Source organism: Apodemus sylvaticus, chromosome X (genome assembly GCF_947179515.1).
Source record: "Apodemus sylvaticus chromosome X, mApoSyl1.1, whole genome shotgun sequence".
Classification (NCBI taxonomy): Eukaryota; Metazoa; Chordata; class Mammalia; order Rodentia; family Muridae; genus Apodemus; species Apodemus sylvaticus.
This window is the reverse complement of record NC_067495.1, coordinates 19,323,386-19,346,316: the sequence shown is the minus strand read 5'-3', so window position 1 is coordinate 19,346,316 and position 22,931 is coordinate 19,323,386. Positions and strand designations below refer to the sequence as shown.

General features: G+C 45.8%; 1 protein-coding gene across 5 annotated transcripts in view; it reads right to left on the bottom strand.

The window, feature by feature from the left end:
- Positions 1-22,931, bottom strand: part of Iqsec2 (IQ motif and Sec7 domain ArfGEF 2) — an 82,670-nt gene that overhangs the window by 5,520 nt on the left and 54,219 nt on the right. For all 5 annotated transcript variants that reach the window (XM_052170464.1, XM_052170460.1, XM_052170463.1 and 2 more), the window contains 9 exons: positions 18,140-18,401; positions 16,959-17,363; positions 11,203-12,098; positions 9,463-9,624; positions 8,846-8,968; positions 7,462-7,628; positions 4,398-4,537; positions 3,417-3,542; positions 844-943 (listed from right to left, as the gene is read on the bottom strand). In XM_052170464.1, the coding sequence (XP_052026424.1) occupies positions 844-943; positions 3,417-3,542; positions 4,398-4,537; positions 7,462-7,628; positions 8,846-8,968; positions 9,463-9,624; positions 11,203-12,098; positions 16,959-17,363; positions 18,140-18,401 (2,381 nt within the window). The remainder of the gene's footprint in view (positions 1-843; positions 944-3,416; positions 3,543-4,397; positions 4,538-7,461; positions 7,629-8,845; positions 8,969-9,462; positions 9,625-11,202; positions 12,099-16,958; positions 17,364-18,139; positions 18,402-22,931) is intronic.

The window sequence follows — 22,931 nt, the reverse complement described above, 5'->3', positions numbered from 1 at the left end:
AGCCAGGCAGTGGTGGCGCACGGCTGTAATCCCAGTCCTTAGGAGGCAGAGGCAGGCAGTTTTCTGAGCTGGAGGCCAGCCTGGTCTACAGAGTAAGTTCCAGGACAGCCAGGGCTACACAGAGAAACCCTATTTCAACAAACAAACAAACAAAAAACAAAAAAAGAAACTGAGAAATGATACAACCCCACTAACACGCGCACCCCCCCCCCCCCCACACACACACTGTTGACAACCAGCTCTGAGATAGTCACACTGTTTGGCTAGGCTAATCTCAAACTCCTGGGTTGAAGTAACTTTTCTGTCTCTGCCTCTCAAATGCTGTCCTACAGGCACACATCACCCTATCCATCTTGGAGATAACTTTTGTAGCACCCAACTCTGAAATGCCTTTTCTGTGCTCAAGCATCTTCAGTGGTTTCCCTTTGTCCCCAATGTCCTGGTAACCACGGCAACCTTATTCTTTATACTCCAAGATGTAAAGGCAAACAGAATTCTGAACTGCTTTCTAGAAACCTTTCCCTTTGTCTCTCTGCCTCTCACAATGACTCTGCTCTCTTGAATGATACCCAGTCGTGCTCTTCTCAATACAGGACTTCCAAGCACAGTGTAACTGCCACCTCTTCTGCCCATTAATGAACATTGTTTTTCTGTGTTCTCCAGGAGCCACACCCAAATCATACTCCATTCTAATCTTCCTTTCATTCTCAAGCCAGTAGATACGCTGGGGACTTTAAGCCAGCTATAGAGGACTTCAATGGCTGGGAGCTAGTGTAGATGAAGGATGAGCACGGGCTCTAATAAACCCCTGGGATGAGTGCTAGGGTTCAAGAGGGGACTCACATGAATTCTGGAAGAGCTGCATATGCATTTCCACCAGGGGAAAGGACTGACGGAAGCTGTATGTCACCAAGATCTTCTTCTTCTGAAAAATTTTGGTGACCTTTGGCAAACAAGGGCGGGATAAAGATAAGATGCAGGGTTTAGGGTGGGGAATTTCCAAATGATACCCATTTCTAGTAATCACCTTCCCCAGTAACAGGGGATATGCACATGAGTACATATACCCACAAGGGTGAACTGAAACTTTAGGAGTGGCGAGGTGGGAGAGAATTCAAGTTAGTGACATCATGACCATGCACAACAAGCATTTGCAACTCTTAAAGGAACTACATGAATGTTGGTCCCTCCAGGAAGCCTGTCCTAAACCTCACATAGATTTCTGTTTCCATCTTCTGAGTGTCCAGGGTATTGCTTTCATACCTCTTCCCTTGTCAGACTATATGGTAGTTCTAAGTATGTGTTCGCCCCCACTGGTCTGGAGGGCAGGGGGGTTGGTGGGTCTAATTTTCAGGTTTTCTCACTTACTCCAACTCCCACCATCCAAAGCTAGCCTATAGTGGCAACCTCTGAACAGGATTAACAATCTCTCAAGGACTGAAAGTCTTTCTTAAGTATTTAGGCATTTTAGATTCACCACTAACATAAGCTTGGACAATCTGCAAGCGGCTATTTTATTCCATGTATTTTTTTTTATGCTGGGGAATGCAACCTGGGTCCAGACAATTGCTCTATCATTAAGCTATAGCCCCGTCCTCTACAAATGGCTCTTCAAACAGAGGTTTTGTTTAGGTTGGTTACAGTGCACAATGGTGTCAAACACTTTCTATCAGTGGCGTGGTGTGGGTGGTTGAGACAAGACCTCTATTATGCAGTCCAGTCTGATCTCAACGTTTTGTTCTTTTGCTTCCACCTCCCAAATGCTTAGATTGCAGGAGGTTATCAGCGTACCATGTTGCAAAATATATATTAGGCCATTTGTTTGTGAGTCCCTGAGTGCAAGGACGGAGTCTGATTTATCTCCATGTACTCAGTGTCTAGCACAAAGCTAGATAAACAGGGGTGTCAGTGCGTGAAGGACATCTAACAGAGACTCAGCACCTGTGTGGGCCAGGCACACCTGGTTTGAGATGGGATCATCTCTCCCTCCCCCTCTCTCTTATAGTGCTGGGAGTGGAACTCAGATCCTCGCATATGCTAAGCAAGCACTCTACTTCTGAACTGCATTGCTGGGCACTGACTTCCTGTTTTATCCTCTTGACAACTCTAGGAGATAACGGTTAGCACCATTTTGTGAAGCAAGCCACTAAGGTTTGGAGAGGGTGTTGGAGGTATGTTGTCTAAAGCCGAGATTTTCTTCCCGAAGATGTTCCCTTCCTCTTCCACCCTTCCTTTTCTGTCTATTCTGTCTTTTTTTTTTTTTTTTTTTTTTGCTTATCTCTGGAGAACACATTTTTAGTTGAAGGTTTGCTGCTGCCTTCTAGTAGGTATCCCAGGGTGCTGCTAAACAGCTAAACATACTACAATACACAAGATAGGCCCTTGAAAGAAAGAACTGCCTTGCCTCAAAATAATAACAGTAGTGCCAAGGTGGAGAAATGCTAACGTGAAGGAGAGAAGACCAAGGAAGTAACAAGACTGCTGTTCTCAGGAGTACTTTCTCAGAGCAGAGGGAGAACACTTGCTCTTTGTGATCCCAAGAAACAGTGGAGAATGTAGAGTAAGAGGTGAACCATATCAGGAGGCAGATTCTGGCCAGGTGTGTCGGCACCTGCCTTTAATTCTAGCTAAGAGGCAGAGGCAGGTAGATTTCTGAGAGTTTGAAACTAGCCTGGTGTACATAGTGAATTACAGGACAGTCAGAGCTATTTGGTGACAGCCTTTATTTTAAAAACAAAACAAAGCCGGACAGTGGTGGCGCACGCCTGTAATCCCAGCACTCTGGGAGGCAGAGGCAGGGGGATTTCTGAGTTCAAGGCCAGCCTGGTCTACAGAGTGAGTTCCAGGACAGACAGGGCTATACAGAGAAACCCTGTCTCGAAAAAACCAAAAATAAATAAATAAATAAATAAATACCCCCCCCCCCCCCCAAAGATAACCAGATTCTAGTAGTCAGGGCTAAGCCACCTTGGAGAGTAGCTCTTGCCTAAGAAATCCTGAAAAATCCCTTTTGACCTATAGAATCTAACAAATCCTATCAATAAAAGATGGGTACCCCTGTACCAGTGATGTGCTTTGTTTTAATCACTTCCAACATCAAGAAAACTGAGAGGCTCACAGAGCCACAGATTCACAACCCTCTGTGCTACAGCAGTGGACAGGGACATTTCCTACCACTTGCTAGATTACAAGTCGATCATTAGCTCCCTGGTCCTCACATTTTCTGTCCCTGTGTGGCTCTCATGACATCAAATGAAGGAAAAGGAGGGACAGAGATAGATAGGCTATACCTTACTGGAGACCATGCAGATGGTATGCTGGAGCATTGCATCAAGCACACTGCATACACCATGGTTTGCACTAGACCCAGTAGTTCTGCTATCTCCCTCCCATTTCCTTCTGCACAATGCCCATACCACAAGGAGGTCATTGAAGAGGAAGACCTCCCGCTGATGCAGCCCCAGCCTCTGGGGACGGTTTGGATCTGGCACCTCATAGAGCTGGCAGCAGCAAACCAGTCGACGGTGAGGGAGCGACAGGACCTGGACAGGTGTGAAAAAGTGGTAGTCAGCAAGGCCACCCTATCAGTTTCAGGCTTCTGGCACCTAACAAGGCATATCTGTCACTCTGACATGAAGAATATAAACAACTAAGCCCTTTAAGCTTTTCTGCTACCTTGTCTTTGTCCTTCTAGAACCTTCTGTCTGCTAGGCGGTGGTGGCGCACGCCTGTAATCCTAGCACTCTGGGAGGCAGAGGCAGGCAGATTTCTGAGTTCGAGGCTAGCCTGGTCTACAGAGTGAGTTCCAGGACAGCCAGGGCTACACAGAGAAACCCTGTCTCAAAAAAAAACCAAATCCAAAAAAAAAAAAAAAAAAAAAAAAAAAGAACCTTCTGTCTGAAATGTCTTTCTTGCCCACCCCATCTATATTTTGTCCCTCTTTCACATCACAATTCCCAAGTTATTTTCCAAGAAGCCTCTCTGACTTCCCTTGACTTAAAATGTCCTCTCCCTGCTTTCTGTTCTCTAAATTAGCCTAGTAGGCAGAAGTATCATTTGTGTCTTTGTCTGGGAACCTCACTAATCTTTGAGTGCCCCTAAAGACAGAGATTATGTCTGATTCAAATCTGTCTCTGGATCCCAGCAAAATGCTGGAATCACTGGTAAGGCATTCATTTTGCTGGGAATAGTATCTGCTTCTTAGCTACTATAGCTTGCCACCTGTGATGGACTTTGCAATATGCTAAATGCACTCATATTAATCTCCCATAATCTGTACCATTATTCCTAAGGAATATATTTTCCACTTTATTTTACAGGTAAGGGAACCTGGGGCTGGGGGGAGGGCGTGCATTGACTTACCACATAATGATGCCTCCTACCCTGAAGTCACTTACCGGTTTCTTGCCAACAATCATGCGCTCCACAGCCTGCACCTGGGACACATGGTCATCGTTGGTCCTCAGTTCACGACCTTGGATGCGCTGGTAGATGCCTACCAGAAGGTCCCGGGGGATGTCTTCACCATTGTCAACTCCTATATGGAACGTATAACAAAGGAATATGTCACATCAATATAGAGGGTAGGCAGTAGGGGTTCTCCATATTACCCCACACTCAGGCTAGGGACAGGAAGGTGCCTTTCAACAAAACAGCCAATTACTTTTTTTTAAAGCCAGGGTAGGGATTTTGTCTAAACAACTTATAACACACTGTAATTAAGCCAACCAGGTACTACGTTTTATCTTCTTTTTGCTTCTCTTAACTGGGAATAGTACTTTCAAATGATAATAGAATTAGTAAGAGTCTGAGCAGGTTGGCATGTCTACTGATATCACAGTTTCAGAAATGAATCTAGCAAGACTGTAAATATTCAATCCCATCAACTCCTTTCCAAAACATAAATCCTAAGGGATTATTCAGAAATATTTGTGAGATTGATGTCAAAATATGTTCACCAAGTGGTATTTATGGAGAAATTCTGAAACAGCTTAATTTCTAACAATAGAGAAATAGCTAAGTAAATGATAGTTTATCTATAAACTTGATGTTTACCAAAATATTTCAATAATGTGAGAAAATTCTTGTAGCAAGTTAAGTGAAAAGAGGAAGATAATAAACTACTTGAGAGCCAGAGAGAGCAAGTAAAGGTGCCTGTTGCCAAGTCTGACAGCTTGAGTTCCATCCCCAGAATCTACATGGCGGAAGAAGAGAACCAATTCTTGTAAGTTGTCCTCTGACCATGCATGCCTATGTCTGTAGCATGCACACACACCCGCACACAAATAAATAAGCATATAGATGTAATGAAAACATAATTTTGGCACTGCTGAGCATTAAACACAGGGCCCCATGATAGCTCCATGGCCCTCATTCCTAAAATAAACATGTATTACTTTCATTTGTTTGCTTGCTTATTTATTCAATAACTGAAGGAAAAATATAGTCATATGTACACACACACACACAAAATCATCTGTCTAAGCCAGATTAATAAAATGAAATAGCCAGATGGTGGCACATGCCTTTAATCCCAGCACTAGGGAGGCAGAAGCAGGCGATCTCTGAGTTGGTCTACAGAGCAAGTTCTAGGATAGCCTCTATCTTGAAAAACAAACAAAAAACCCATCCCTCCATATCCATGGGAGATTGGTTCCAAAATCTTCCATCAATACCCAAATCCAAAGATGTTCATGTCTCATGTATAAAATAGTATAGTTAAGTATGGTTGCCAAGTGGTAAGTTGTTGATCTCAAAAAAATGGGGGAGTATTTTCATATAGCCTACATACATTCTCCCATTTCTTTAACTCATTTGTATATTACTTACAATACTTACTGCAATGTTAATGCCATGTAAACGGTGGTTTTACTATATTATTTAGGGAATAATGACAAGAAAAAAAGGCTCAGTACAGACCCAAGTTGAGGTTTTCCCCAGGACTTTTCAATCTACAGTTGGTTGAATTCATGGATGCAGAGCTCACAGATGTGAAGCACTGACTGTGTATATGGTGAGCATATGTATATGAGTGAATGAATGAATGAATGAATGAGGGCAGGATTATAGCTCTGGCTGCTCTCCGATCTAATTCCCCTTCTTAAGTCTACCATCTTTCTCTACACTTGACTGTGTGCTGAATGAAATTTTCTCACACTTTAAGGCCTCTGCTAGGTTAAAAAAAATGAAATGACTTCTCTTTTGGAAATACTATACTTCTTCCCTGGACAAGTACTAAAGGTCCATTCTTCTTCTGCCTTTTTCACCTTAGTTGCCAGAGAGCTTAAAGCCTTCAGCTACGTATTTATGACAGTCAGAAACACTATCTTGTTCTTCCCATCTCTCTTTCCCTCTTTCATTTCTTTTGAAATAATCGCAATATCTGTGTCATTTTAAGTAGGCTGCTTTCTGGTAAGAGCTAGGGCTTGACATCAATACAATAAACCAAGAGAAAAGATCAGAGTGACACCATTATCCGGCATTGGAGGATCTCAGATAGTGGCTCCATCTGACCTTCTGAGGGTTCATCTACCCCAGCTCAGTTGTTTCTCTAAAGAACTTCACATTTTCTTTTCCCTGGCCCTTTGTTGTTCTTTCTGCTAAGTAAGTCCTCATCAATTTTGTCTGTCACCTTCAAGGCTCACCTTAAAAAAAAAAAACAAAAAAAAAAAAACAAGTCCTCCAGGAAGTCTGTAGGAAGTGATTGCTCTGGCTGGTTTTTTTTGTTTGTTTGTTTGTTTTGTTGGGGTTTTTTTGGCCTCTTCACTGTTGACTTTCTGTCTTACCTTGGTTATCTAGGCACTACATTTCAATCTCTTTAGCAAGCTGGAAGAGCTCTCAGAACAGAGACTATAGCAGCCTCCCCTCCACTGTCCTTCGTGCTCATTTTACTTGGTATACAGTAAGTATCCAGTCAGTGTCCACTGACTGAGTGGTTGGTTGGCTAAATGAATAAACAAAGGGAGAAAAAAATGTATCTAAAGTAATCAAATGAGTTTTTATGGGTATAAATAGGGAAGACAAGGAGAGAGCTAACAAGGAATGGATGAAGGAATAACTGAGTAAGTCAAACAGTTTGAGAGTCAGGCTGTTTTGTTTTGTGAGACAGAGTCACATTCATTAGCCTGAGTCAATAAGTAGTAAATAGTTTATCTGAGGGAGTGTAAATGGATAGACAACTGTTTTTCTTTGCAGTGCTGGAAATCAAACTCAGAGCCTTGCACATGCTAGATAAGCGCTCAGCTGCTGAGTTACCTACACAGCCTGGCAAATGACTTTGATAAATTTGAGTGAATTAATAAGTGACTGCCCCAGGGACGTCCAGCCATGAGATAAAGTGACAGCATAGAAGAAGGCCAATTTATAAGGCCATCTGGGATCTCTCTCACCCCACTCCCATCCCCATACACTTTACTTTTCTCAGATGATGTGCAAGAGCAATAGATGGGAAATTCTGGTCACCTCTCAGGTTCTTAATGAAGTCATCCAGCTTCATCTTGCGTTCAGCCTTGACACTGGGGCTGTACATATCGGTATTGAGGAGGATGATGGCAAAAGCAAGGATGAAGATGGTGTCTGGATTCCGGAACTGGCGTACGAGGGCAGGGTTACAGACACAGTACCGCTGGCTGTGAGACAAGAAGGGTCAAGTCCAGACTCAGGTGCCAGCAATTTCCACCAGCCCGCCCAGGTTGGCATCACAAACCCTTTCCTTCAAGAAACACTCCCTTAGCATTTGGAGTTTGTTCTTTTCATTTTCTCTAACACCACCATGAAAAAATCATAATCATACCTTCTTGGAACTTTTCCAGGAGACTTAAGTACATTGTCTGTCTCATGCAACTCATCACAGCACTGCATAAATGCTATTTCCCCATTTCTTTCTGCCTGCAGTGCTGAGGATTGAGCCTTGGGCCTTGAGCATGCTGAGCATATACTCTATCACCGAACCACACCTCCAACTCCCAAGCAGTCTTATTTTACACAGGATATAATGAAGGCTTGAAGTGGTGAGGTAACTTGCCCAGGCAATAGAGCTGGTGAATGGTAAAGCCAGGATGAAAAAAACTGATCATCTGGCTTCAAAGCAAATCTTCCTCCACCTCTCCTGAGAAAAACTCCAAAGGGGTGGAGCAAGATTTAGATTACCCAGCTCTGTCTGATCTTCAAAGCATTTAGAGCTGAGCATAGATAACATGGAGTTAGATACACTCAAGTTTAAATCCTGGTTCAGCTACCTTACTCTAATGCCCCTGAATTTCAGATTTGTCATCTACAAAGTGAAAACGCCAGTAGAAGCATCTACCTCACAGAATGGTAGCCTTTTTTTTCCTTTTCAATACTGGGCACAGAAACTAGAGACTCGTAGTCATAACAACAGGCAGGTGCTGTCACTGACTTACATACCCAAATCCATGAATATTATCATTTATTGCTAATCTTGTTACTTATTACTATGCTATATCTCAGAGGCTAGAGCTAGAGACTTCTTATTCACTGACTCTGAACCTTACAAATGCCTCTTAAGATGGAATTTATCACTTCTGAATTTTTGTTTGTTTACTTAGGTTTTGTCTTTTTTTGTTGTTATTGTTGTTTTGGTGGGTTTTTTTGTTTTTTTTTTTTTTTGAGATAGGGTCTCTCAGTGTAGTCCAGGCTATCCTGGAACTCACTACGTAGACCAGTCTGGCTTTGAACTCAGAGATCCACCTGCCTCTTCCTCACCACACCATACCTCTGTTTCTGTTCTATGGCGAGAAAATTGTAATGCCCAGAGAGTAGCTTCTTGTGGAAATAGGGCTCCATGATAGAAAGGGGCAGCTTCAGGAGTGGGAAGCAGGCACACCTGAAAGCTTCAATGAGTCGCTCCACTTTCTGGGCCTCACCCTGAACTCGGATATGGGATTGGAACTTCCTGAGTGCATCGTCCAAATCCATAGAGGAGAAGTCCATCTCATCCACCACACAGCTGAAGAGTAAAGAAGCAGGGTGGGTGGTGGCACTTTTCATTTCTCTACACAAACCACTGACACACCCACTTGCACAAGCAGCCCAACATTCACTAACAGACTCCCACACTTTGGACCTCTAGCCACAACAAGTATCATCACACTTGAGGACAGAATGTTTGAAACTCAAGTAAGAAAATCGAAGGCACATGGTCACTAAGAGTGCTTTCCTTTAATCTATTCATTTTAGTGATGGGAAATTGAGGCCCAAAGCAAACTATTAGATGAGCATGCCCTGCCCAGAACCACCCTTAGGAGACGTTAGGAATAGGGTCAAAAGAAATAAGACCCTTTTGGAGCAGAGAGGTATGGGAACAGGAAAATCTATTCATCTTGTTTTGAAAATTTATCTGAGAAAAAAAAAAAAAGAAAGAAACTGCCCCCTCCCTCCCTCCCTCCTGTCTTCCTTTTTCCAGGAATCCCTGGCCCGCCTGCCCCATGCTGGGGTCCTCACTCCAACACATCTCTGTTGAACTGCTTCTGCCGATTCCCCAGGAATTCCCCTATCATCTGCCGACTCAGGCCTTTCCGCTCCAGGATGAAGTGAGCCACCCCCACAGGAGTGTCAGACAGGAAGCCTCGCTCGATCAAATACTGGATACCCTTCTCTGGCTTCCTGCAGAAAGAGAGGAGGTAGATGAGATAGTTGTTCCTCTAGAACTGCACCTGGTCCTATTTCTAGTTTGATTCAGGGCCTGACTAAGCAGGGCTTCAGAGAGCCAAGGATCAATCATGTGGTCAGTTCCTTCAGGATACAGATGAAAACATTGCAGCACAAGAAGAAAATCCTTTCCCCTTTTACAGAGTTTCACAATTCCAAGGTATCCTTACACTAATTTCCTCTTTTACCTGAGGCATACCAGAGTTAGGGGGAAAAAGAGGATGCTCTCTGCAGGCACTATGATTGGCTTAGCAGTCATCAGAGAGTCTTGAGAGGAGGCCTGAATTCTAGACCAAGACTGTTTCCCTGAGTCACAGACCCTCAGGACAGGGAAGAAGTAAAGAGGTCACTTTGTCCCATATCCTACATCCTACTCAGCCTCTGTCACTGTTTCTACAGATGAGGCACCTCCAGTGTTTTCAGAGGCTGGAACAAAAAGCCTCTTGGTTGGAACTGTCCCATATGCAGAATCTGAATGCCTTGGGAGGGGCCTCCAGGAAACTAAAATTTGCAACTTTGGACTTTGATCTAGGAGTCTCTGACTAATCACTTTCTAACTGCATGACTTTGGGCAACCTCTTTTATTTCTCTGGGTCTCAGTTCTTTTTCTTTAAAATAAGGATATTACTATGAACCTCACTGAAGTTATTGTGAAAGTTATATATAGGTGGCAGTATTTAACAGACTATAAAGATGCGAAGTATTACATCAAATGCCTTCCATTGTATCTAATGTTTTCTAATTGCATCTTATGTTTTCTAATTATTTTCTAATCAAATGCCACGCTCTCATCCCCATTCCTAAGCACCTGGCACAGAACCAGGCACTTTGAAAGAGCTTAGTCACCGTTAGTCATACCAGCCTGCCACCAAATACACAACCCTACCTACGGAAAGATGAAACAACTGAAGCCCAAAGAAGGAACATAAATTACCTAAGACTAGACATGGAATGAGCAAAGGCAGACTGGGGTCCTGGTCTAGGGTTCATCATAGTCCAGACTGCCTGCCCTTCTGAAAAGGAGGAATAGGGAGGACAATGCCCAGAAGCCATTGGGGGATACATCTTGCTCAAAATCATACAAACAGGTACTGAAAGCACTAGGTCCTGAAGTCAGGCATGTTGGGAGCCTCTCTATTCTGTAACCCTGTGGTGTCATCTTCTTCTTCTTCTTCTCCTCTCCTCTTCCTCCTCCTCTTCCTCCTCCTCTTCCTCCTCCATTTCTTACTTTGGTTAGCTGTCTTTTGAGACAGGGTCTTACTTTGTAGCCTAAGCTGGCCTGGTGGTCACAACAGAGCCCAGACTATCTTCTAACTTGGGGCAATCCCTTTCACTCAAGCCCACGGAGTGCTAAGATTTCCAAGTGTGAGTTACTACATCCACTTTCTGCTGTCCTTCTCATCCCCAGACATCTGGGGAGACATACCATTTCATCAAATGCCAGGATGGCAGAACCAAGGTCACTGCTTGGAGATAGCCCCTTAAACATGCAGGGAGGGAAGAGGCAAGAAAGCTAGAACTTAGAGCACATACTTATTGAAGAGGTTGAGGCCAATTCTGTAATGCCGCCTTTGTACCACATCGTTGTTGAAGGCTGGCGAGTCCCAGCTGTGCCTTGTCTCCCGCTGGTAGGTCTGCTTGCACAGACCTGTGGCTGGAGGTTCCCTCAGGCTATCCCGAGAGGAGGAGCCAGAGCTGCAGTTGATGGTCTCATTAGAGTTGCTGGAGCTCTCAAGGCTCTCATTGTCTCCACCATCAGAGTTCTCACCTGCTGCCTCACACTTCCCCAACCTCCGACCCCCAGCCACACCACTGGGCCCAGTACCACTATTGGGGGCTGGTGGCAGGGGCCCTGGTGGGGCTGGAGCTGGACCCTCAGGGGCAGGGTAGTGGCGGTGTGGGATTGGGGCCCTGCCTGGTGGCCCCTTGTGCTTCAGGGTCCCATGGGGGCTGCAGCCATCCGCCTCATACACCAGCTGGCGGTGGACAGAGCCGCGATCTGAGCGGTCACTCAGGTCTACAGAACTGTCACTGGGAGGCTCAATGGTGAGGAGAGGGAGGTGTGCAGCCCGGAGCCGGAAATCCCGGCACTCCAAGCACCCAGGACCCCTTCGAGTGCCTTCCTCACGGCTACCATCTTCCCGGGTCCCTGGTGGCATTGGTGGAGGAACTGGTGGGAGGGGAGCTGGTGCCCAGAACTCAGGGCGGCCTTGGGGTGGGGGCTCTGTGCTGGGCAGTCGCTCGGGCGATGGAGGAGGAACTGGGTCATCCAAGTAGAGGGGGAGGTCACTGAAGGATGTGGCTGAGCTGTCTTCTTGCTGTTCCTTTGATTCCCGCTTCTCCAGTTGGGCTGACCCTGGCTCCTCAGACATAGGCCCTGACGGGTGGCAGTTCAGGGCCTCATCAATGGATTCAGCCAGAGACTTTACCTGTACACAGTGAAAGGTGAAAAGCACAAGGAATCATAAAGAGAGGAATGGTACAAGGGTCAAAAGGTGAGAAGAAGGGAAGGGAAGGCAGGGAAAGTTTCCCGGTGGGTCAGCCACAAAAGCAAAGCCTTCACCATAGCTTCTTTATTTTAAATGTTTAAAATACATACTGATTGTGTGTGTGTGTGTGTGTGTGTGTGTGTGTGTGTAAGTGTTTTTCCTGCATATGTCTGTGCATCACATGTGTGCTGCACGGTGCTAGTCTAGGCCATCAAATCCCCTGGAACTGGAGTCACAGAGGGTCATGAGCTACCATGTGGGTGCTGGGAACCAAACACAGGTCTGCCATCTCTCCAGCCCCTTATTATTTTTTTTTATGTACACACACATATATATTTTATTGAAAATATTTTTTCACACAATATATTCTGATCATAGTTTCCCTAACTCCTCCCAGATTCTCCCTACCCACCTAAACCCCTTGCCTTCTTTCTCTCTTTAGAAAACAAACTAGAAAAATAATTTTAAAAGGACAAAGAAAAAGCACAAGAAACACACAGAGACATCTAATAAAAACCCATATAACACAAAATTGGAAAGCATAACACACAAGCAAAAGACCAGTAAGAAACACACACAAAAAAATGTCCAAACAAGACAATATGAGATAAAAAGTCTACAAAAATACCATTGAGTCCATTGTGTGGTGGCCAGCCAGTCCCTTATTTTAAACTTTATTTTTTTAAAGCTTGTAAAGAATCCCATAGGTTCTTTTTTTAATTAGGTATTTTCTTTATTTACATTTCAAATGTTATCCCCTTTCCTGATTTCCCCTCCGAAAACCCCTATCCCATCCTCCCTCCCCCTGCTCACTGTCCCACCCACTCCCACTTCCCTGTCCTGGCATTGCCCTCTACTGGGGCATGGAGTCTTCTCAGGACCAAGGGACTCTCCTCTCTTTGATGTCCTACTCCCATAGGTTCTTACTAGTTTATAAAATAATTCCCAGGGAGTGACTGTGAGTTCACAGAGGCTAGGCCTAACATTGACAGAATGCCTTCGTGGGCACTCCAGTATCCCTGTCTCCATATCAAATACTCCCTCCTCTCTGATTCAAGCCACACTCTTACCTCTATTGTGTAGGTTCAGTTCCCATCCAGGGAAAACCCCAAATCTCAGCTTCCCCCCAGAGCTCTCTGGGTGAAACTCTCTTAGGAAATCCATATTTACTCTTGAGAAAATGAACACCTAGTAACTCTGTCTCCAGGTGTACTCGGCTTCCAAACTGGCCCCAGTGATCTCTACCTCCTGGTACTCATAATCTTAGGTATCACACTGTACTAAAGTTGGTCTGTGTGGTCCACAACACATGGTAGAAGTGAAGGCATATCATTCTGGAATGACGCTGGCACGTCTGTCCTGCACGCTCTTTGACTTGGATTCCTTCAGACTCCCCACTGAAGAGAAGCCACACTGTGAACAGTCCTGAGAGGGACTGCCAACAACGGAAGAAATTGAGCACAGAAGCAGACCTGCCAGCTCCAGTCCAGTCTTCTGTGTAGGAGGGTCCTACACAGCTTAACGGCACCTCCTGAGAGACCTGGAAACAGAATCATCCAGCCACACTCCTCACAGCTTCCTGGCCCTCAGAAACTGTAAAAGGTTAATAAATGTTTGTTGTGTGTGGTGACACACCTTTAATTATAGTACCCCAGAGGCTAAGCCAGGAGTTCCTCAAGCTGAAGGCCAATCTGGGCTACACAATGCTACTCTGTATAGAAGAAAAAGAAAGAAAGAGGTTGTTTGTTGTTTAAGCTCAGTTCTAATCTCGGGTTCTTTGTTTTAAAGTCTGTTATTACTGTATGTGTGTACAGGATGTGTAGGTGTAGGTATAGAAGTCACGGCATGTGTGTTAGAGTCAGAGGACAATTTTGTTGCACACCAAACACCTTTACCCACTGAGCCATCTCACTGACTCTCTTTGATTTGTACTCTGACCCCTAAGGTCAGATTTAAATTACTAACTTTTAGGGTAGTTTACTGTAGAGCAATAAGTATAACATTTCCTCCCAATCTGACTTAGCTAGCACTGAGTGCTGGGATCAGGCCTGGTTCATCTCTTTCCCATCAGATGGTATTTTCCTGTTCTCTATTCTTCCCTTGAGGGATAGGTGCGAGCCCTGTTTCTATTTTAGATCAGCTACCGCTTGACATAGAAAAGATGTTTAATTATCACACGAAGGAATGGATGGATGATGCAGAGCTTCCCTTCATTACTTCTTTCCTTCCCTCCATTTTATTAGCCTCAGAGAAGCAAGAGTAGACCAATGATAGGGTCAGATAACAGAGTTTAGATCACAGTGATTTCTTTTTATATAAAACTTCATTCATTCAACAATCTCTACCAAGTACCTCCTTGGCTTTAGGAGAAAAAAAAAGTCAACTAACTTAGCAGTACCCACATACCAGGTACTTCCATGTATGTTACCTAGTAGAAATGCATCTCCACAACAGCCCTAAAATGGTACTAAAAAGAAAGGTTTACCTCCATTTTGCTGATCAAAAGGTGAGACCATTTGCCTGAGATCATACAGCTGGGAAATGGCACAAGTGGGGTTTTTACACGGGGAGCCATGTTGAAGTCTCCCCAGTTTAGAGTGGCCATGGACATGGCAAAATGGTACAACATCTCTAACTAGTGGCATCTGTCCAGATCCATAAGGCCTAGTTACAATGCTATTTTCTCCAAGGAACGTGTCTGGTCTTCCCGGCATCCCTTCTGGTTCTGAACACATTTTATTTTAGGAGATGACCATGCGCCTATATGCTTCTACTGTCTACCAGACTTGGACAGCCTTAAGAATACTGACCGGAGCACGTGCTTCAGCCTCAGTCTCCTCCTTTATAAAACAGGGAAAAACATCTCTACATCACAGATCTCTTGCGAAGCATACAGAGTACCTGGCACCCAGAAAGTGCTCATTATGTTAGTAAAGGCCTTATTTGATATATATCAAGTTTCAAAAAGTAATGACTTTTTGTCTTATTTGTTCTATATATTCATTTTTTTTGGATTTTTTTTTTTTGAGACAGGGTTTCTCTGTGTAGCCCTGGCTGTCCTGGAATTCACTCTGTAGACCAGGCTGGCCTCGAACTCAGAAATCCGCCTGCCTCTGCCTCCCAGTGTGCTGGGATTACAGGCATGCACCACCACCGCCCAGCTCATATTTTTATTGCATTTAGAGTGTGTATGTGCATGTGTGCATATGCATGCAGGCACATGTGCTTGTATGTAACAGTGCATACTTGCAAGTGAGAGGCAAACTTTCAAGAGTCTTTCCTTGGGGCTGGAGAGTTGGCTCAGCTGTTGCCTTAGTTACTTTTCTAACCTAATGTTTCAAAGTCCTTCCACAATCCTCCCCCAAACATGGTCAGGTCTGTCACAGCAATATCCCATGAACCTTGTACCAACTTCTATTTTAGTTAGGGTTTCTATTGCTGTGATAAAACACCATGACCAGAAGCAACTTGTGGAGGAAAGGGTTTGCTTCAGCTTATAGTCCATCATCCACAGAAGTCATACAGGCCAGAAACTCAAGGCAGAGACCTGGAGGCAGGAGCTGATGCAGAGGCCATGAAGGGGTGCTGCTTACTGGCTTGCTCCCCATGGCTGCCTCAGCCTGATTTCTTATAGCACCCAGGACCACTAGTCCATGAATGACACCACCTACAGTGAGCTGAACCCTCCCCCATCACTCATCAACTGAGAAAATGCACCACAGGCTTGCCCACAGGCCGGTCTGATATGGGCATTTTCTCAGCTGAGGTTTCAACTTCTAAAATGACTCTGTGTCAAGTTCAAGTAAAACTAGCAGCACAACCATTAAGAACACTTGTTACTCTTGAAGAGGACCTTAGCTCACTTCCCAGCACCCACATTCACAAGGTTTCTTGGAATCAGCCACCCTGTCTTTTGAATGCAACAAGTATGAGGTGTGCACATGGCACACAAACATACATGTAAGCAAAACACCCAAACATATAAAATAAAATAACTAAATCTTTTTATAAATCAGTTTTGGGAAACTGGAGAGATGACGCAGTGGTTAAGAATATACACTGCTCTTGCAGAGGATCTGAGTTTGGTTCCCAGAAGCCATGCCAAATGTGTCACAGATGCCTTTAACTCTAGTTCCAGGGGCCCTGACATCCTTTTTTGGCCTCCTTGGGCGCCTGTATATCCATGGTATATGCATGCGTGTGCGCGCGCGCACACACACATACACACACACACACACAAATACATAAACATAAAAATAAGATATTTAAAATAATCTGTTCTCTCTCCTTCCATGGTGTGGGTTCTGGGGATTGAACTTAGGTCATCAAACGTGGCAGCAAGTGTCTTCACCTACTGACCCATCTTACTGACCCTGTGCACCCATGTTCTAACATGCTTGTTTTAGCAATGTAATTTTTAAAAGAGTGCTGGAGACTGAAGCACACACTGTGGCATATGTTGGGCAAGTGCTCTACTATTGAGCTACATCCCTGTCTTTGGGGTTTTTGTTGGTTAGTTGGTTGGATGGTTGGTTGGTGGTGGTGTTTGACACAGGTGTTCCCAATCCTTCTGCCTCAGTCTCCCCAGTGCTTCAATTACAATTATACATATTGCTGTAACTCTTTCTCGTGGTAACAATTCTCTCTCACCACTCTCCAAGTCTCAGTTCAAAACACTGCTATTTGTTCCTGTTAAGTGCTTAATAGCGCAACTTCTTGCAGTTTGGAAAATAGATAAAAGCAGTAGAAGCAGCCAGAGCCCAGGAATGGAGAAGAAAAGCCCCTTTCAGGGCTCCTGACCTGTTTGGAGAAGGAGTCCTCGAGCTCTGTGATGTCATTAGAAAACTCTCCAGATGTGGTGACTGAACTTCCACCACCACCATCGATGCCCCCACCACAGGAGCCTCCATAGGGGAGGCCCCGGTCAAGCCGGTGGCTCCGGGCGCCAGCCATCGCACCCTCATCCAGTGAGGCAGGTTTGCCCTCGAAGTATGCAGGGTTCTGTGCTTTCTCGTACTCCTCAAAGGAGAACTGCATCCGCATGTTGGACAAGATGATGCGGCGGGACATGCGGCTCTCTGAAGCTGAGCTGCGCAGCCGCTCAAAGTTCTTATTCATACGGTACTGGCGAAAGGCTGTCTGGATGGTCCTGGCAGCCCTGCGGCTCAGGAAGGAGCCCCCATACTTCCTCTCCAGCATTTCCACCTGTCAGAGGAACAAGTTCAGAAAGTTGCCAGAGCCTCAACCATATCCCAATCAAGTCACAGCTAACTGCTGGAAGTCATGACAGGCTCTGTGCCCAGTGTTTTCTCACTTATAATCCCGAGATGTACACAAGGGGAAAAAAAGGAAACATTTAAAATCAGAAAGAGCTTAGAAAATGAGAAAGAAAGAAAGAAAGAAAGAAAGAAAGAAAGAAAGAAAGAAAGAAAGAAAGAAAGAAAGAAAGAAAAGAAAAGAAAAGAGGAGGAAGCTAAAGGAAGAAGAAAGAGAATCAAAGTAAGAGAGAAAAGCAGGAAGGAAGGAAAGAAGGGAGGAGGTGAGGGAGGATTCACCTACAGACCAAACATCTAGGCATAGCCATAATTGATGTGTTGATAAATGACCTTCCAAGTCCTATTTTTCTTCAGTTTTGTATAATGTCCTCCCCTCCCTCCCTTTTCTCCCTTTTACAACCCTGGAGAATGTGTTGCATCATCATACTATGGAACTGTCAAGTTACATGTGTGTGCCTTCCCCTTAGATTGCATGTTGTTCAAGTCTGGGCCCCATTATTGGAGCTCAGTGATGTTTGTTGAGTGATTAGAAGGCTCAGTGCATACGCAGTGAATGTGTGTACAAGGATAGGCCCTGGAGCCTGTCTCCTCCAGTTCCAGCCTTATAGTCCCTCCCTGAATACCACCCTCAAGAGCCACACCCCAACCTCCCTCCTTCTCCCCGTATCCCACTCCCATTTTCAACCAGAGCCATCTCTTCTGCACCTTCTTGTCCTGCAGGTCTGTGGAGAGTTCATAGCTGTCTGACAGGGCCTTGGAGCGCTTTATCTCCTCCTCCTCCTGCTTCCTCAGGGCGACACTGGCCGGCTGGAGGCGAGCCCTCTGAGCCCAAGGAAGGCCCACCCCAGCAGGGGGGCCCCCCATGTGGCTGCTGGTGGGGGGCAGTTGGCTCAGCCGGTAGGGGGGTTGGCTCCCGGGACTATCAACCGCTGTGCTCAGGTCACTGCCTGGGGCATCACCCTCCACACTGTGGGGAGGAGATAAAATGAGCCAGGATGTGGCAACTGAGAGAAGCTTGCTGGGCCCAACCCCACCTTCTCCCATTTCCTCAGATACCTAGGCACTCCAACATTTAAGAGACCTTCAATCTGTCTCTTCACTGCCTGCACAGTTCATCCACTCAAGTGCCTTGTTTTTCTTCATTCCCTTTCAGTCCCTTCCCATCAGAGCCCCACCTCCCTCCATAACTCCTTTTTGAGACACTGTTCCCTCAAGGGTGTCTTCTCAGTTTTGTCCTCCGTCCTACCCACCACCCCTCACAATCTGGTCCAGTCACAACTTTGCCCCTAGTCTCCTCCCACTCCTGTCCCTAGCAACTCCAGCCTCAAATCTTCCTTCCTCCTCATGGCCTAGTTGTTCCCTCCCCCCCCCCCCACCTCTTCTCCACCCAGCTAAGTCCTCATAACCCCATGCAGTGATGTCCCTTATAGTCCTAATCCCAGAACTACCCCCAGACCAGTTTCCATGACATATCGCCCCCTCCCAGCCCTGGATGATGATTCCTGCCCATCCAGGTCCTTCCTCCCCCACCCAGCCCTGCCCCTGTGCCCTGCCCCTGCCCTTAGCAGCCTGGAGTCCAGGCCTGGCCAGTTCCCAGGGTTCCCAGGCTGCTGCTGCTGCTGCTGTTGCTGTTACTGCTGCTGTTACTGCTGCTGCTGCGGCTGCTGCTGCTGCTGGTGAGAGGGCAGGGTGAAGGCACAGGCTGGGCCACAGTGGGAAGTGCCTCCCATTCAGCATCCTCACAGGTAAAGAGCTGCCCTGCGGGGAAGCTTCCTTTTTCTCCTCATGTCCTCCTCTGCTCAGCTCTGGGAGGAGGGCAGGGGGCTCTCAAGCAGAAAGGTGGCAGGAGCTGGGTCCCAGGTCTTGCCTGCTGGGGTTACCTAGAGCTGTTGTTCTGCAAGACCTGCTCCACAGTGCCATGGCAACCAGGCTGCCAGGGAACCCAGGTGGCAGCAGAGCTCCAGGGCATGTTGTGAAGCACAGAGGTGGGGTGAACCAGGAAGACAGGCATGGAGGGGGTTGTGGGAGAATGGGTGTGGCTGGGGCTAAAAGAATAATTTTTTTTAAATCAGGGAAGTAATATAGGCTGGGGTTGGGGGTGGGCTATTGGCTAGTACAAGGATTAAAGGGCCACTCCTCCACCTCTATTGAGAAAGGCCAGGACGGGCAGTGGTGGCGCACGCCTTTAATCCCAGCACTCTGGGAGGCAGAGGCAGGTGGATTTCTGAGTTCGAGGCCAGCCTGGTCTACAGAGTGAGTTCCAGGACAGCCAGGGCTATACAGAGAAACCCTGTCTCGAAAACAAAAAACAAAAAACAAAAAAACAAATCCGAGAAAGGCCAGGGGGCAAGGCAAGGGCAAGCTGGGTGGGTAGAAGGGGTTACCTACTGGCAGAAGAGCTTGTGCTGTCTGGGGTCTGTCTGCCCTCTGTGCTGGAGGTCAGGGTCGGTAGGGCTGGGCTCTGCCCTGCTGGGAACTCTCACTCCCTGCTTAACCTCCACCCCAGCCCATTCCAAGTACTACTCAGAAGAAGACTGAAGGGCCGCTTTGCGCCCTAAATTTCCTGTCTCTCGAACCTCAGAGGCCCCTGATGCCACTCTCCACAGGTTAGACCCAGCCCAGTCCAGCATCAAAGACACTCCTCTCGTCTCCCTCAGGATGGCCGGATCCTGCTCACCAACCTCTCAAACATCCTCCCTTATCAGTACACATTTGAACCCCAGCTTTGAGCAACTGTCTCCTCTATCTACAAAATAACCACAGCTCTCACTGTCTGCAAGTTAGTCCAATTTCCAATCATTCTGGCATTGAAGACCTCTCAAGGTTCAACAGACAATGCTTCTAGAATACTTAATATTTAGGTACCATTTTTACCACTTTGTACATAATAACTTGGTTGTTCCTCCCAACAATGCTATAAGGTTGTTATTTGTCTTCATTTTACATAGAAAACGAAGCCCAGAGAAGATAGCTACCAACAATACAAGCAGGATTCAACTCCAGGCAGAGTGACATCAGAGTTCACACCCTCAGTCATTAAGCAACCCCCTAATCTTATTCACCCAGCACAGCTTCTGTTTCTGTCAAATGTTCCTCAGGCCCCTACCTCCCAAACTGCTCACATAATATCTTCTACTCCCAATGCTAGCTAGCATCATTTCTGCTAGTGCAACCTGAGAAATGCCCCACACGCTAGTTCTGTTAAGATTCAAGGTATATGCCCCTACTGAGACGCCCCCTGAATCTTGCCACCAGCCAGAAATTGCTGCTGATCTTGCTCAGACCCCCTCCCCATCTTTACACATGACTTCCCTTCTTTTTTCTGGCAATGATTAGCTTTGGCAAAGAGTGTGTGACTCTCAGTTCCCCAGCATAGGAAGAGAATGTGGTAATCTCTCTGGCTGGCACAGGACCTAGGGCCTAGACCAGACCACAGTAGGTGTTTCTGGTGTAAGCACGTCAGTGAATGTTCTTGGTGGCTGCTCTAATAAAACTCTAACTCAAATTGATACCACAAACTTTAGGCTTATTTGCAAATCTGTTCTGTATCCTGTGGATAGAGAGACTGTTGAAACATACAAATCAGCCCAGTTTCCGCTCTCATCTAACCCTGCCACAGCTTCCCATAACTCACTCAATAAGCAACAACCAAGTACTTTCCATGTATCAGCACTAAGCACCAGAAATACAATAAAAATCAAAGCCACCAAATAATTTCTTCAGGAAGGTAATATTATAGTGAAAGAAACAGGAGAGAGAGAGAGAGAGAGAGAGAGAGAGAGAGAGAGAGAGATCTCATTTCAAATAAATGTTAAGATAGAAAAAAAGCAATGTTAAAAGGTACTATTTTAATTGTGCATGTGTACATTTGTGTGCATACATGTGAGCATGCATGTGTGCGTGTGTGTGTGTGTGCGTGTGTGTGTGTGTGTGTGTGTGTGTGTGTGTAAAAGATAAAGACAGAGGACAGAGAGAAACAAAGACGGACTAGGGATAGAGCTCAGAAAACTATGCAGGCTAGGCAAGCTCTTGACCACTGAGCCACAAACCCAGCCAAATTTGCTATTTTAGATGTGATGTCCAGGAAAACACAGAAGCGGAATCCTGAGTGAGCGGTGTAGCTGTCTGAGGCTAGAGAGTAGAGTCAGTACAACATGTCTACATGTTTAAGAATCCATAAAAAAAGACAATATTGCCAGAACTCAGTGAACAAGAGAGGGTAATGAGAAATAAGATTAGACACATAATGAGAGTTGTAGTAGTTAATTTTTGTCAACTTGACACAAGATAGCGTCACCTAGAAACAGGGAGCTTCAACTGAGGATTTGTCTCCATTGGATTGGCTTGTGGGCATGTATGTGGGCATTTTCTTGATTGCCAACTGATGTGGAAGGGCCTAGCTCACTGTGGATGGTGCCACCCTGGCAAGTGGCCCTGGGGTGTACAAGAAAGCGGACAGAGCAAGGCATGGAAAGAAAGCCAGTAAGCAGCACGGTTTTGGCATCAGTTTCTGCCTTCAGGTTTCTTCCCTGAGTGCCTGCTCTGACATTCCTGGTGACAAAATAAACCCTTTCCTCCCCAAGTTGCTTGTGGTCCATGTTTTATCACAGTAACAAAAATCAGGCTAATACAAGGGACACTGAGCCTATCATAAAGACTTGGCTTTTGCTCTGATTGAGAAGAACATAGGAAGGATGTAACCTAACTTATTATCAATAGAACAGCTTCCTTACCTGGCCCGAACCCTATACCACACCCAAACTTGACTACCTTCTGTTCACACTTCAACATTTAGCTCAGGTGTGCCTCTCCACACCTGCTTAAGGCCTCCTTTGCACATGTTGCCTTACATACATGCCCCTCCTTCACGTTACCGTGGGCTCTGCACTCATCTCTGCCCCTTGCAATTCCTTGTAACAGGCACTGTTAGCACCATTCATAGTCAAGCAAGGTAGAGTTGATGTAGTGGTCATACATAGCTATAAGTAAGAGAGCCAAATTGCAAACCCAAAGCTCAGACTACGCCCTAATGATATTTCAGCACCTCTTCCAAACCTGTACTGCTCCGGGTTCTCTACTCCTTGGTAATCCCTCTCTTGAGAACTTGCCCCATTCTGATTGCAAAGAGAAAAGTCACAGGAATTATAGGGTGGCCGCACAGCCTCCCATGGGAGAGACTGGTCAAAAGCAAGGAGGTTGCTTGAGGGGATGCTTCTGCCATCACACACACCGCTGAAGAATCTGTGACTGCAGGTGTGGAACCCTTCATGTCAGAGCCCTTAAAACACTTAGCAGCAGGCCAATCACATGGAACCTCACCACCACCTCACGTATGGACCGGTATAATATCACAGACACATCCAGAGGCCAGCGAATCGAGAAACAAATATACACATCCATAGTCACACGGAAGTAGACATGAATACATGTAGACACAAACACACATTGCCTGCAGAACTGTTCTTTAGGGGGAAATGAGAGCATCCTTTGTAGAGGG